Below are 15,794 nucleotides of genomic sequence, written 5' to 3' on the forward strand. Positions count from 1 at the left end.
ACCATTCGCACAGCCTTGTCAAGTTCACAGTCATTGAATATTATAAGTGGGGATTTTCCACCAAGTTCAAGGGAAACTTTCTTCAAGTTGCTAACAGCACAGCTGGAGAAAAATAAATGGAATATGAGCATTTACTCTCTCAGTTGCTTTCTCTTATTTCTTGGACACAATTACTACTTAGCATGGAAAATATAATTGAGCCTCAGAAATATTAAGAAACTTATCAAAGACAAAACATGAATGGTAGAATGGTGATGATAGCTGAAGCTGGCTGATGAGCACATACATGGAGGTTCATTACACTATTCTGTGAGCTTTGTGACTATTAGAAATCTTCCGTAAAAATTGCTTCTTTAAAAAATTCTGTGGTCAAATAATTAGAGATTCTCATGGGTAAATACAGATTCTTTGGGTGTAAGAATTTTGATTACATAAAGGCCTGGCAAAGAATTTAACGTTTAACTAGATTACTGGCACATTGGAGGAAAATATCCATTTTTAGAAGTTATTAAAAATTCTGTTTATTACTTCCTATTTGCAAAAAGGAAAATGCTTTTAGACATACTTTTAAAAATTCAGAAAGAAGGAAAAAAATCACAAAGTTCCATTCCATGGCTCATTGATGACTGTTTTCTTTTTTTTAACCATTTTGATATACTTGTTTCTGGTCTGTTTCCAAACACAGCCCTTGCCTTAGTTAACATAGTTAGGATTACCCAGTATGTACAACTTTGTACCTTATTTTTCTTTCCATTTACCATTTAATAACAGTCTAGAGTTATTAAAAATTCTCCCTGACCACACAGTATTCCATTATGTTAACAAACTTTAACCACTGCCTTATTTTAGACATTTAGATGGTTTGCATTTTTTTGAACTAATGTTACTGTTTTTCAGGAATGCATTTTATAAATAATCCAGATTTGTCTTTTATATGTCTTTTCAGTTTCTTACTTAGGCTTCCAACACCAATTTGGGCCACAGTTTTAGTATCAAAAATTTTTGTGCCAGATTGTTAAAGCTGCCAGAAGCCTGCAGGCTTTCAATACATCTCTGGTTTTACCGACTTTGGGCTTTACACTTTAGAAAGTATTTTACTGTATTCAAACATTTCAATACCCTGGTATGATAGGATTTCTCTTCCACATTCGATGTGATTTTTCTCCTTCCAAAAGCACCTTATTTAAAAAAGTAAAAGCAAAGCTAAAGACCTGGTCTAACAGGCTCCTGAGCAAATCAGCACGCTAACATCAATACCTCTTCATGATCTGCTTGCCAATCAGAGTGGAGCCAGTGAAACCAAGTTTGCGGATATCAGGGTGCTCTGAAAGGCGCTGTCCCACTACGCCGCCTGTGCAATTAATGGAATAAAACACAAATTAAAACTTTAGCAAGGTCTTAGGGTAAAGGTGTCTTTGAATTCACTGAAGCAGTTTTCCAAACTCTCATTTAAATCTTAGTGTTACATTTTCTATAATAATAAAAGCGTGACAAAAATCTGAATAATGTCCTCTATGCAATTGTTAGTACCCCAAAGATGGGTTATGTCTCAGTTTTTTTAATCTTCTAAAGTAATTTTGATGCAAAAGTAGGAAGTCAAGAAACACCTGGAGTAACAGACGAATTTGGCCTTAGAATGCGGAATGAAGCAGGGCAAAGACTATTTAATGCATTGGTCATAGCAAACACCCTCTTCCAACAACACAAGAGAAGACTCTACACATGGACATCACCAGATGGTCAACACCAAAATCAGACTGATTATATTCTTTGCAGCCAAAGATGGAGAAGCTCTATACAGTCAACAAAAACAAGACCAGGAGCTGACTGTGGGTCAGATTATGAACTCCTTATTGCCAAATTCAGACTGAAATTGAAGAAAGTAGGGAAAACCGCTAGACCAATCAGGTATGACCTAAATCAAATCCCTTATGATTATACAGTGGAAGTGAGAAATAGATTTAAGGGACTAGATCTGATAGACAGAGTGCCTGATGAACTATGGACACAGGTTCGTGACATTGTACAGGAGACAGGGATCAAGACCATCCCCATGGAAAAGAAATGCAAAAAAGCAAAATGGCTGTCTGGGGAGGCCTTACAAATAGCTGTGAAAAGATGAGAAGCGAAAAGCAAAGGAGAAAAGGAAAAATATAAGCATCCGAATGCAGAGTTCCAAAGAATAGCAAGAAGAGATAAAAAAGCCTTCCTCAGCGATCAATGCAAAGAAATAGAGGCAAACAACAGAATGGGAAAGACTAGAGATCTCTTCAAGAAAATTAGAGATACCAAGGGAACATTTCATGCAAAGATGGGCTTGATAAAGGACAGAAATGGTATGGACCTAACAGAAGCAGAAGATACTAAGAAGAGGTGGCAAGAATACACAGCAGAACTGTACAAAAAAAGATCTTCACAACCAAGATAATCACGATGGTGTGATCACTCACCTAGAGCCAGACATCCTGGAATGTGAAGTCAAGTGGGCCTTAGAAAGCATCACTATGAACAAAGCTAGTGGAGGTGATGGAATTCCAGTTCAGCTATTTCAAATCCTGAAAGATGATGCTTTGAAAGTGCTGCACTCAATATGCCAGCAAGTTTGGAAAACTCAGCAGTGGCCACAGGACTGGAAAAGGTCACTTTTCATTCCAATCACAAAGAAAGGTAATGCCAAAGAATGCTCAAACTACCGCACAATTGCCCTCATCTCACACGCTGGTAAAGTAATGCTCAAAATTCTCCAAGCCTGGCTTCAGCAATACGTGAACCATGAACTTCCAGATGTTCAAGCTGGTTTTAGAAAAGGCAGAGGAACCAGAGATCAAGTTGCAAACATCTGCTGGATCATTGAAAAAGCAAGAGAGTTCCAGAAAAACATCTATTTCTGCTTTGTTGACCACGCCAAAGCCTTTGACTGTGTGGATTACAATAAACTGGAAAATTTTTCAAGAGATGGGAAAACCAGACCACCTGCCCTGCCCCTTGAGAAACCTGTATGCAGTTCAGGAAGCAACAGTTAGAACTGGACATGGAACAACAGACTGGTTCCAAATAGGAAAAGGAGTATGTCAAGACTGTATATTGTCACCCTGCTTATTTAACTTCTATGCAGAGTACATCATGAGAAACGCTGGGCTGGAAGCAGCTCAAGCTGGAATCAAGATTGCCGGGAGAAATATCAATAACCTCAGATATGCAGATGACACCACCCTTATGGCAGAAAGTGAAGAGGAACTAAGGAGTCTCTTGATAAAAGTGAAAGAGGAGAGTGAAAAAGTTGGCTTAAAGCTCAACATTCAGACAACTAAGATCATGGCATCTGGTCCCATCACTTCATGGGAAATAGATGGGGAAACAGTGGAAACAGTGTCAGATTTTATTTTGGGGGGCTCCCAAATCACTGCAGATGGTGACTGCAGCCATGAAATTAAAAGACACTTACTCTTTGGAAGAAAAGTTATGACCAACCTAAATAGCATGTTGAAAAGCATAGACATTACTTTACCAACAAAGGTCCATCTAGTCAAGGCTATGGTTTTTCCAGTGGTCATGTATGGATGTGAGAGTTGGACTGTGAAGAAAACTGAGCACCGAAGAATTGATGCGTTTGAACTGTGGTGTTGGAGAAGACTCTTGAGAGTCCCTTGGACTGCAAGGAGATCCAACCAGTCCATTCTGAAAGAGATCAGCCCTGGCATTTCTTTGGAAGGACTGATGTTAAAGCTGAAACTCCAGTACTTTGGCCACCTCATGAGAAGAGTTGACTCATTGGAAAAGACTCTGATGCTGGGAGGGATTGGGGGCAGGAGGAGAAGGGGACGACAGAGGATGAGATGGCTGGATGGCATCACTGACTTGATGGACATGAGTCTGAGTGAACTCCGGGAGTTGGTGATGGGCAGAGAGGCCTGGCATGCTGCGGTTCATGGGGTTGCAAAGAGTCAGACATGACTGAGCGAGTGAACTGAACTGAAAGTAATTTAAAAAGACTAAAATGGGACACCATAGGGTAGTTTTGTCATGTTGTACAACTTCCACCCTCCCACCCAATTCACCTGCCACTGTGTTTCCACTTTAAGACATTAGCACATGGTGAGTATGTTTCTATTGCACTGTTGCTAAACTGTATTTAGTTTTAATATTTTGGATTGGACAGAATGTTCATTCAGGTTTTTCCATAGGATGTCATGGAAAAGCCTAAATGAACTTTTTGACCACTCAAACAGCTAGCTATGTCAGGACAAGACTCCAGTGGGAAAACTCAATTACCCTTGACTGTTCATTAGTTACAGCAAAGTAGGTTCTTATTGGCTTACCTGAGCCTGGAATGATGTTGATTACCCCCTTCGGAAAGCCTGCTTTAACAGAGAGCTCAGCAAACTTCAAAGCAGTCAAGGGCGTGACCTGAGCGGAAGCAGACAGCAATTGCTTTCTTCAGACTCTGTCCTGTCCTGTGGATCAATACCTAGCTTTCCTTTTATGGCCACACAGTATGGTGTTTTTTGTGGTTTTTTTTGTTTTTGGTGGTTTTTTTTTTTTTTTACTAGAGTTTATTTTTTCTCTTACTTTTACATAATTTCTGACTTATAGCAAAGTTGCAAAAAACGGTACAAAGAATTCCTATGTATCTGTCACGCAGATTCCTCAAATGTTAATATTTTACTGTTTGCTTTATCCTCTTCCTCTCTCTGTGTGTTTTTGAACTGTTTAAGGAGTATGATATAATCCCAACATCCACAATATATTTTACTTATTTGCTTAGTCCTAAAATATACAGAAAATATTTTGAAAATTACTAAGCCACATTGCTATGAAAAAGAAGCCTACTAACTTCAGTACTTATTTACAGTGTTTTTGCCTCCAGTCTGAGGCCATAAAGTCCAAATGTCAGTCAAAAGTTTCTTGGGTTAGTGCTTCCTCATTGCCTTTAGCATGATGCTGTTATTAATTTGAAATTTAGCTTGTTGTTTTTTTTTTTGTATTCAGTGTTGGCATCTATGTTGATTATATTTCTTTTCTTTATTTGTTCATTTGTTGTTTTGTAGAGTATGGGAAACATGCTTCCAAAAGTGAGGATTATACAACAGTACATTCAGAGACGTGTTGTTCTCCTGAACACCCCTTCCCCCATCCTTCCTAGGTCATCCTCCCAAGTAGTTAATCAATCTCATTAGTCTCTGATTTATCCTTACCATGTTTCTTTTTGCTCAAATGAACACATAATATTTTCCCTTTCTTTTTACCAAAAAAAGTGGTATAGTTATGGATCTCATCTTAAAGATCTATTACAGCAATGCATATCTCAGAAGCAAAATGAGAGTAATATGTTTACACTGAAAAACCAATGCTGATTAAGTCTTAAATTAGTATTGTGTTAGCTTGGTGTCAAAAAATGGAATGGATGAAAACTGAGTTGTGAATAGAAAAATAGTAGAGCTTCTATTTATATATTTTAACAGAGGAAGATAGGAAATAAATCAAACATAGCTAACAGTTAATATGGGGCTAGATAATGGTACTCTCACTCTGTCTGAATGAAGGTCAGATGATCACCGATCACAGGTAGGTGCGGTGTCCTAGGAAAGAACAGAAGCTCACAAGGCCAAGGGACAGACTGTGGCTTCCTCACTTGCTCAATATGCTTTCAGAATAGTGCCATGTGTTGGAGTTTACAGGCCTGCTTGCATAGTCATAGTCTATATTGTTGTTTTAGCTAATAAAATGGTCAAGTGACTGAAAGGGAATCTATACAGAAACTGCATAATAAATAGTAATATTAATATGACAAACACAAGCAACAACAATAAAAAAGCAGGGTTAACATTTTTCCTCCTTCTAGTGACAGGTCCATGGCAATAAACATTATGATGTTTAAAAAAAAAGTCAACATAGTTATACCTGATGAGAAATTTTTCAAATGCTCAGATATTTAAAATTGGCAAGAAGATATTCAAATAGTGCTTTATATCTACTATAGTTAAAGAGAATCCTGGACCAAAGTGTATATTTTTATGCCTTAGTATGAAATCATCATGATTGGAAAGACTTTTAAAAACTATCCTGAATCAGTAATTTCCATGGGACAGAAATTTTATGTCTTTGTCACTGATAATATGCCTGACAATTAGTGTGCACTCGATACATGTTTGTAATTTTTTAATATTCCGTGTAGTCATTGGAGTTTTCCAATGCTTACCACTCTCTTTGGATACCACCATCTAGTGGTTCTCAACTCTGGCCGTACCTTAGAAATGAATGTGAAGAAGTTAAGTAATACCAAGGTCTGGTCTCTGACCAAGACCAATTAAATCACAATCTCTGCCAAGTGGGGCCAAGGTATTAGTATTTTTCAAAGAGAATTCTAAAATTTAGAATTTTAAATTCTAGAGAGAATTTAAAAGACGATTCTAATGTGCAGCCAGGATTGAGCACTGCTGGGCCAAGTTATCCGCCTCCTCTCTTCATTTTACTAGTTTTTTGCCGTTTAATGAGTGCCGCTGCTTGGGAGAAACTTCGTACAGGATGCTGGTGAATTACTCAATCCTTGTGAAAGAATGAGCCAATATCTATCACACAAAACATGGATCTATTAACTAAGTGATTCTGCTATTAGGAACATATCTTACAAAGATAGTTGCACATGTGCATGAAGCTGTATATTTTTTTCAAGTAAAAAATTTTTTTTGCTGTGCTGCGTGTGGGATCTTAGTTCCCTGACCAGGGATCAAGCCCACACGCCTTACACTGGAAGCTTGGGGTCTTAGTCGCTGGACTGCCAGGGAAGTCCCATGATGCTATATTTAAAAGGTTATTAATTTTAACACAGTTTATAACAGCAAAAAGGTGGGAAAATCTCAATGTCCATTAATTAGGTATAGGTTAAATAAAATACTATTTATTTTTTATACTAGGCTTCCCTAGTGGCTCACATGGTAAAGAATCTGCCTCCAATGAAGGAGACAAGGGTTCTATCCTTGGGTTGGGAAAATCCCCTGGGGAAGGAAATGGCAACCCACTCCCGTATTCTTGCCTGGAGAATTCCATGGATAGAGGAGCCTGGCAGACTGTAGTCCATGGGGTCGAAAAGACTCGGACACAACTGAGTGACTAACACATTTTTTACCATGGAAATTTTTTTTAAAAAAGTTTTTTCCCTTTTTGGTAAGTATGTATAGAGTGCTTCTATTTTACTTCATTTTATTTTTATATTGTATTGTTTTGTGCTAAGAACACTTAACATGACATCTACCCTCTTAACAATTTGTTTAGTGTACAATACAACATTATGGGTGTTCAACTGCTAAGTCATGTCCGACTCTTTGTGACCCCACGGACTTCCCAGCATGCCAGGTTTCCTTGTTCTCTACTATTTCCTGGAGTTAACGCAAATTCATGTCCAATAAGATGATGTATAGCAGACCTCTAGAACTTGCTCATCCTACATAATTGAAATTTTATGCCTCTTGATTAGCAATTTCCCGTTTCCCCTTCTCTTCCTGTGTGGTTTTCAGTTGGTTAAAAAATATTTTTAAAAAATTACCTAATTATTTAATTTTAAAAATATGCTTGTATACACAGAGAATATATCTGAAATACCTCAGAAACTAATAAATAACAAAATACACTGGTTGCCTCAGGGAGGTAAATTTGTTAGCCAGGAGAATAAGAGGGAGACTTTTCATCATCTATCTCTTTGTATTTTCTTAATTAAAAAAAATTTTGAACGTATATCTTTTTTTTTTAATGAGGAAAACAAGATGGCTGTGGTCACATGACTATGTAGTTATTCTAAATGAAAAAAAAATTTTTTTTTAATCCTAAAAGAAGAAATAAAACAATAATAGGTGACAAACTGTAGACTCTTCTTGAATAGAGACCAAGTTTTCCCCACCAACTTGGGAACCTCAGAATGTCCACTCCTGTTCACTCTCTGGAGGAAATGCTTAGCCGGATGTTCAGTTTGCTACCACATTTTTTTTTCCTTGAAAAGCTACTCTAGCATTAAAAAGATGTTTTTGAGAACTCTATCATTTGAATTATTTTTAAACTAACTTCCTGTTTTCCACATATATATATATATTTCATACAGCTACAATTATGTATATTATTTGCATGATTTTCCCACATCTTCCATAACTTTACAATATTTTTGATAATTAAAATTTGAATGCCTGTATAAAACTTCTTTTGGTATTTCGTAACTACTCTAAATAACTCCCTCAGTTCGGGGCCTGTGGCATTTTGCAAGCATTGAACTGGCTTGTAGAAATTCAGGGGATTTCACTGACATACACTATGCCTGCTTCCATTGTCATGGAGGTTTTAAGTTTGGAATCCCCATTTTGGGTAGCTATTAAAAATGACTATTTACTAATATGAAAAGATGCCCAGGATATATGAAAAGATGGTGTAATATATGATCCCATTTTTTTCAAGAAATAATATTTGTCAACGTACATCTGTGGGAGGGGGTAGATGCCGCACCTGGCCTCACGTGTCTTACCTGTGCCGGCTTGAGCACTAAGGTGTTGCCTGCTGCCAGACACGCGGCACTCTTCCATGCCAGCATCATCAGCGGGTAATTCCAAGGGATGATAATTGCACAGACTCTGCAAGGGGAGAAAGAAACAGCCTCAGTCCCCTCAAACTAACTTAATACACGTCACTCAGAGGCACTCTCCTTGTCTTACCCAAGAGGCTCCTTCTTGGTAAAGGTCAGATTGCGATTTGGACGGGCCTGGTTGATGGGAATTGTGGAACCCTAAAGAATAAAAAAAGGTTGATACTACTTTACTAATTTCATTTTTTTCCTTTGCCATGCAGCATGTGGGATCTCCATGCACTGGAAGCATGGAGTCTTAATCACTAGACTATCAGGGAAGTTGCGACTTTATTAATTTAAATAAGCAAATTTAATCTCAATGAATCCATTTTCTGTCTGCCTGTCTTGCTTTCTCTTAGCTGATATTAAAAAAAGCAGTGTTCATATGGGACTCTATTCAATGTTAATGTGTCAGCATGGATGGGAGGGGAATTTGGGGGAGAATGGATACATGTATATGGCTGAGTCCTTTCGCTGTTCACCTGAAACTACCACAACATTGGTAATCAGCTATATCTCAATACAAAATCAACAGTTTGAGAAAAGAAGCATTGTTCAATTTATAAGAAACATAGCCACACCTAAAAAGGAACTGCTATGCCTTTCTCAAAAGAACTAAGACACAGGAGAAAAAAACCACATAATTCTAATTTGATCATCAGTCCCTTGGACTGCAAGGAGATCCAACCAGTCCATTCTGAAGGAGATCAGCTCTGGGATTTCTTTGGAAGGAATGATGCTAAAGCTGAAACTTCAGTACTTTGGCCACCTCATGCGAAGAGTTGACTCATTGGAAAAGACTCTGATGCTGGGAGGAATTGGGGGCAGGAGGAGAAGGGGACGACAGAGGATGAGATGGCTGGATGGCATCACTGACTCGATGGACGTGAGTCTGAGTGAACTCCGGGAGTTGGTGATGGACAGGGAGGCCTGGCGTGCTGCGATTCATGGGGTCACAAAGAGTCGGACACAACTGAGCAACTGAACTGAACTGAACTGATTCCAAATTTCTGGGCATGGCAGAGAATGTTAATTGCCTGCCCAATATCTGTTCTCCCCTCTGTTCTTAGTAACAGAAATCCTTGATTAATAATGGGGGTGGCAATGTGCCAGGTAAAGTACTATGTTCCCCAGTTTCCATAGCAAATAGTGATGATTAACGGAAGATGTAAGTACAAAGCACTGGAAGGGGAACACTCTTTAAAGTAGGCTGACTCAGCTGAAACAAGTGCTGTTTTACCCATTCCCTCACTTCTTCATTCTTCCTTCCAGAATGTTGCTAAAAAGGCTGGTGCTGCAGTGGCTATCATGACACCAAGAGGCAGCCGTGAAGGTAGCGATCACATGGTACTAAGGATGGCCTGGCAAAGAGACAGAAGGAATCTTCTCCTCTCAGACTAGTCTTGATTGCCTGCTTTTGGACTCCTTGAAAGTGATATAAAAACAGACTCCTTGGTTGGGTTTTCTATTATATGCAGCTAAATTTGATCCCAACTGATTTTTGGCAGTAATCTTTAACTGAAACTATCCATCTGTTTTGCCACATAAAATATTATTGCTGTTACTAATACAAGTATATAATCTCTCATCTGAAACCCTAGGGTCAGGTGTGCTTTGGGATTCAGAATTTGACTTTAGAAACATAATATAATGCATAAACAATACCTTATATAATGTTATAATATCTATAACCCCCATTAATGTCTGGGGTAGCCTCCCATAATCAAGCATATTAATATTTATTCAGGGCTTTCCTGGTAGCTCAGCTGGTAAAGAATCCACCTGCAATGCAGGAGACCCTGGTTTGATTCCTTGGTCAGGAAGATCCTCTGGAGAAGAAATAGGCTACCCACTCCAGTCATCTTGGGCTTCTCTGGTGATTCAGATGGTAAAGAATCCACCTGCAATGCAGGAGACCTAGGTTTGATCCCTGGATTGGGAAGATCCTCTGGAGAAGGGAAAGGCAACCCCACTGAACACTTATTCAGTGAACTATGAGTATTCACTCTAAGTGAGATGAATAAAACTTATAGACTTATGTTGGTTTGGGTAAGATTTTGGCACCAAAAGAGTTTGAGTCGATCAAATCAATTTTCAGGTTTCAGAACTATTTGGATTTCATAATTGAGAATAAAGGATGGACTTAAACTGCTCTTACTAAATACTTATGACTTTGTAGCTGAACAATAATAAAAACTACACTTATGTGCAAGACCTACTATAGTACAGACTTTAATTCTGTATATATTAACTCGTAGTATATAAACATTCATTTCTAATTCTCATAACGTAGTTTGCAAGGTATGGATTATCATGACCATTTTACAGATGAGGAAAGTAAGGCTGAGAGAAGTAAATAACAACAACTGCTAGTAAGTGGCAAAGATGAGGCCTGGAACCAGGTTGTCTCTCTGATTCTATAAAAATGGTGGTACAGCAATGTGACCAGAAAAAAGTTTCCCAGTATCCTTAGTAGATAGAGACAGCCAATGGGAGATACAAGCACAAAGTGTAGGGAGGATGGGAATGCTTTTTAAAGTCCTTTTACCTTTCTCCCTCTTCCCCACTTACTCCTGGCTTTGGGAATGTGGCTGTGATGGCTGGTGCTTCAGTGGTTACCATGAGACTAGAGGTGGCATGCATTCTGCTGTTTGCTGAAAGCCCTATTTCCCTTCTATATCTCAATACCAAAGCCAAGTGTAGTTGCCATTTATCATCACACATGTGCTATTTATTTTCTTGTAAAAAGAAGGAAATTGACATTTTTATCGAATTTATGTTTTAAGAAATTTTTCTTATAACCAGTCTGCATAGCCCAACTATGTTAGCTCTCTGACCTCCACAGGTATTTGAGTCTTCAATTCCTCCATGATATCAGGCTTCTCTCCATATGCCAACAAGACTATTAGATGCTCTCAAAAGATGTTATAGTACAAAACAAAGAACAACATTAGATTTTAAGCTCAGAAAATCTTGAGTTCAAATCCTAACTCTACTTACTATGTGACCATAGGTAAGTCATTCATTGTCCTCAAACCTCAGTTTCTTCACCTGTAATAAGACGTAACAACTATCCACCTACCTGAGATAACTGTTATGGGGATCAGATGAGAAAACCTACGGAAGTGGTGACTCTGACAAAGGGTCTTTATAAACTAACAAACACTCGTCCATTTTCCTCTAGGAATGATCTCCACAGAAACAAACAACATTTTGCACTTACCTGAATTTTGTCACACCAGCCAGCAAAATATCTGAATGTTTGCACAGACATTCCAATGTGAGTCTTCAGAGCCAAGGTGTAGACAGCCCCAGAATCGAGAGCTTCGATGGTTGCCAGTTCTTCTTGTTTCTCTTCCATTAGGTCTGCAAGTCTGTTGGCCAGTGAAAGAAATCCACTCAGCAAATATTAAGTCTCTGCTGTATAAAAGGCACCCTCCCAAGGCCTGAGAACTCAGAGGTGGACACAAATGGACCAGGTCTCCGTCCTCATGGAGAACGTGGTCTCATAGGGAAGACAGGCATTGAACTAACAACTGCATGAATAATTTGTTCTAAGAGTTATCATGAAGAGGCAGAGGGTGTTGGAAGTGTGTATCATTCGCATTATAGATGCATAAGAAGTAAGCGGGATGGAGTCACAGTCAGCCAAGGAGATCTGTGACAGAACACAGTGGGAACGTGGATGGCTCCTGAATACACTGGGAGACGTTAGAGGGCGCCCCGCACCCCTGGAGAACCCGTGAGCACCTGAGGGTTTCTGGCAGGTGTAGAAATAGTTCCACCACTGGCTGAAAAGGACAAGACAGAAATACACGGGATGAACTATAAACACCACAACAGGCTTCTGTTTGTCTGGTTTCTGTGGAAAGATGACTAGAAACTGTCTAATGACTATGAAATAGTCAAAATTCATCTTTTGTGTTTGCTTCTTCCATTTGTTTTCCCCTCTTCCATTTGTTTCCCTTCCTCCCTTCCTTTCATGGTACTGACCCGTTTCTTTCCGACCATTCCAGGTCAGGCTTGAAATCTTCCTCCCTAATATTTCTTCCAGATCCTGCTCTAGGAGATCTTTTGAGCAAGGTCAGCTTTTTGTCATTTAGTAAGCAGAGAACTGAATCTGGGATTGAATCTAATTACTCTTGGCATACTCAGCTATCAATTTATAACACCCTTTCCAGGCCTTCGTGTTTTTCCTCCCTGTTTCTACTCCTCGCACATCAAGTAGATTTAAAGTTTCTCTTTGGAAACAGCAGGGTGCTGGATGCTCTCCATGTGCTGCTTAAGCAGATGCTCTGTGAGCCCTGGAGGATGACTTTTATAGGTTACATCACCGGCTTCCGGGCTCTCTCACTGGACTTGGGTAATGACAGGCCAGTGGGAGGCAGCCCCAGGAGACTGGCAAACTGGAGGATAAAGTGGTCTGGGGATGACTGACCGGTGGGCTGTGGATCGGCAGCGGCAGCTGCTATGTCCTTCCACCGAAACCCACAGGTGTGGTCTCCTCCTGCAGCCACAGATCTTGCCAGATTCTAGTAACAGCTCCTTCCTCTGTCCCTTTAGGCCTTGCAGTAAGAGCAGTTTCCCTGTTCTATGTCCCCAGCCTGAGTGCTTCATTATCCTTTGCTGGATTCCCTTGACCTTGCTTACATCTTTACAAATAAGTAGTCCTTTACTAAACTGCTCATACAGGGACGGTGACTGAAACAAGCAAAAATACAAAAATCAGGAACTCCCATATATGGGAGTTTATATGATGGAAGTGACAAAAAACATGCTATCTAATAGGTGCATAATAGAAAGTCTTGAAAATTTTTTTAAATCTTGGCAGTGTCAGTATCCAAAGCCCACAGACTTGTGCTCTTCTTTTTTTTTTTTTTTAATATTTATTTATTTGGCTGCACCAGGTCTTAGTTGCAGCATGCAGGATCTTCAGTTGCAGCATGTGGGATCTAGTTCCCTGACCAGCGATCAAACCTGGGCCCTCTGCATTGGGAGCGTGGAATCTTAGCCACTGGACCACCAGGAAAGTCCCCAGACGTGCACTCTTAAAAGAATCATACCGATACATCAATCTTCCTCTGTCTCGTGCATTCATTCTTCCCCATTCACCGTTTTCAAAAGCATCTTTTGCTGCTGCTACTGCTTTATCAACATCCACCAAAGAGGCATAGGATACTTGGCATATCGTCTATTTCAAGGCAAGAAAACATAGGTTATAGACTATTTTTATAGAGAGATATACAACTTTTTCTTGAGATTAATATTCTACCATAAAATTCAAGGAGTTTTTATGATGGGAAATCAGTACTTCCAGTAAACTTCTGGTAATATAGTAAAGAAAAAGAAACCATTTTAACACGAAAATTGTGAGCCTAAAATTCAGTACTTCTCATTCACACTACACTATGAGAAGACACATGTAGGAAACTGTAACTATTTCTTCTCCTGCCTTAGGAAAGCTGAATTTCTCACCATGAGCTTGCACATTCTGAGATTTTCCTCACATACACAGCTCCATGTGGAATTGTACCTCTGATGTATATAGTATAGCAACCCATCTAAATTCATCATAAATATTCATTCTTAAAAGTAAGTTACAGTAGACAACAGCAGCCAGAACCAGAGCTGAATAGTTTAAAAGAATACATGAAGTACATTTATATTACATGCTCAGACAGAGTAACAGAATAATAGAGAGACAGAGTAATAGAATAAGTAATTCTTAAGACTGTTTTATAATGGTGTATAAATGAAAAAAATCCATGATCAGTGGTTACTGCACACACTAAGTCACAACTCACAGATCCATCTGTTGGGTTGATAGTATCATAAGTCTTTCCATCTTCAGCATCTGTGAACTGTCCATTTATGAAACACTGATATGGCATTTTTACTGTCATGTCATTGATCTCCTTTGAAACCTAAGAGAGAGAATTACTTTAATAAAGTCAACGGATTTCTGTATTGATGCAAAAAAGAAGCTTATTCACTAATGCAGAGAAGTTGTCAGTGGGACCCTAGTGCCTACTGTTCAGAAGAGACAAGCAGATATAATAGTTAGGCCTTATGATGCTTAAAGTGGCCATTGAGACAGGAGGTCAGCTTCTGTGACGACCAAAGTGGTCTGAGTCGGGCATTGTAAAGATCTGTCTTTTCCTCATTGAGGTGAAACATGACTCAGAAGACCTCCAGATAATGGAAACACCGCCATCTAGTGGCACTACTTGTGGAGTTCAGCCATTGCTGTCACGCAAATTTTTGAAATTGCCCATCAACCCTCTTTCCTTTTATACTGGTGACATTTTAAGTTTTCTTTCCAGTGTCCATCCCCATTTTCAGTCTCCCCCTCTTACATATGTGCTGCTTAAATTGTAGTCTGTATTATTAGCTGGCAAGTGAATTTATATTCATCCATCAACCTCTCTAAATCTCGGTTTGTTTCAACAATAAAATGATAAACCTGCCTCATACAGTCATTAAGAGACATAATTAAAATAATATATGTGAAAGAGAACTATTGGCATAAAATCCCACTTCAATGAAAGGTATTAAAGAGAAAATTTAATGATTTAAGAAATTATTTTATATAGAGAAATTGAGGATTTTTAGAAAAGAAACAAAAAAATAGCAAAAGCGTAGTTTGCTGCTCATCATCACTAATTATTAGAGAAATGCAAATCAAAACTATAGTGAGGTACCACCTCACACTGGTCAGAGTGGCCATCATTAAAAAGTCTACAAATAATAAATGTTGGAGAGGGTGTGGAGAAAAGGGAACCCTACTACATTTTGGTGGGAATGTAAATTGGGGTAGCCACTATAGAAAATGGTATGGAGGTTCCTTAAAAAACTAAAAGTAGTATTGTTAGGGGAAGCACACACTGATTGAAACTGCCCACCCTGGCCAGGCACCATAGTAACCATTTGCATGAGTTGTTTTACGACAGGTGGTCCCGGTAAAGAACACAGAACTAATAATCCTCCACCAACCGGAAGAGTTTGGGAAAGGTCAAAAGGAGACACCACATGTCCGACCACCTCCTAGAATCCTTCTCTCTGGTATCCATTTGGCAAAACAAGGCGTGCACCCCCAGGAAAGACTCTGAGTCAGATGATTGGCTAAAGACAACCCGTAAACTAATCCCATCACCATAAAACCTGAGACTGCAAGCCACGTGGCAGAGCA

The 15,794-nt window shown here is 39.1% G+C and overlaps 1 protein-coding gene across 1 annotated transcript in view; it reads right to left on the minus strand.

The window, feature by feature from the left end:
- Positions 1-15,794, minus strand: part of ALDH1L2 (aldehyde dehydrogenase 1 family member L2) — a 60,392-nt gene that overhangs the window by 12,346 nt on the left and 32,252 nt on the right. Inside the window, exons 11-18 of the mRNA XM_068971481.1 lie at positions 14,410-14,529; positions 13,669-13,796; positions 11,829-11,979; positions 8,694-8,764; positions 8,507-8,612; positions 4,320-4,407; positions 1,258-1,351; positions 3-102 (exon numbers count right to left, since the gene is read on the minus strand). Of these exons, the coding sequence (XP_068827582.1) occupies positions 3-102; positions 1,258-1,351; positions 4,320-4,407; positions 8,507-8,612; positions 8,694-8,764; positions 11,829-11,979; positions 13,669-13,796; positions 14,410-14,529 (858 nt within the window). The remainder of the gene's footprint in view (positions 1-2; positions 103-1,257; positions 1,352-4,319; positions 4,408-8,506; positions 8,613-8,693; positions 8,765-11,828; positions 11,980-13,668; positions 13,797-14,409; positions 14,530-15,794) is intronic.

The sequence above is a fragment of the Capricornis sumatraensis genome, chromosome 4 (assembly GCF_032405125.1).
Source record: "Capricornis sumatraensis isolate serow.1 chromosome 4, serow.2, whole genome shotgun sequence".
Lineage (NCBI taxonomy): Eukaryota > Metazoa > Chordata > Mammalia > Artiodactyla > Bovidae > Capricornis > Capricornis sumatraensis.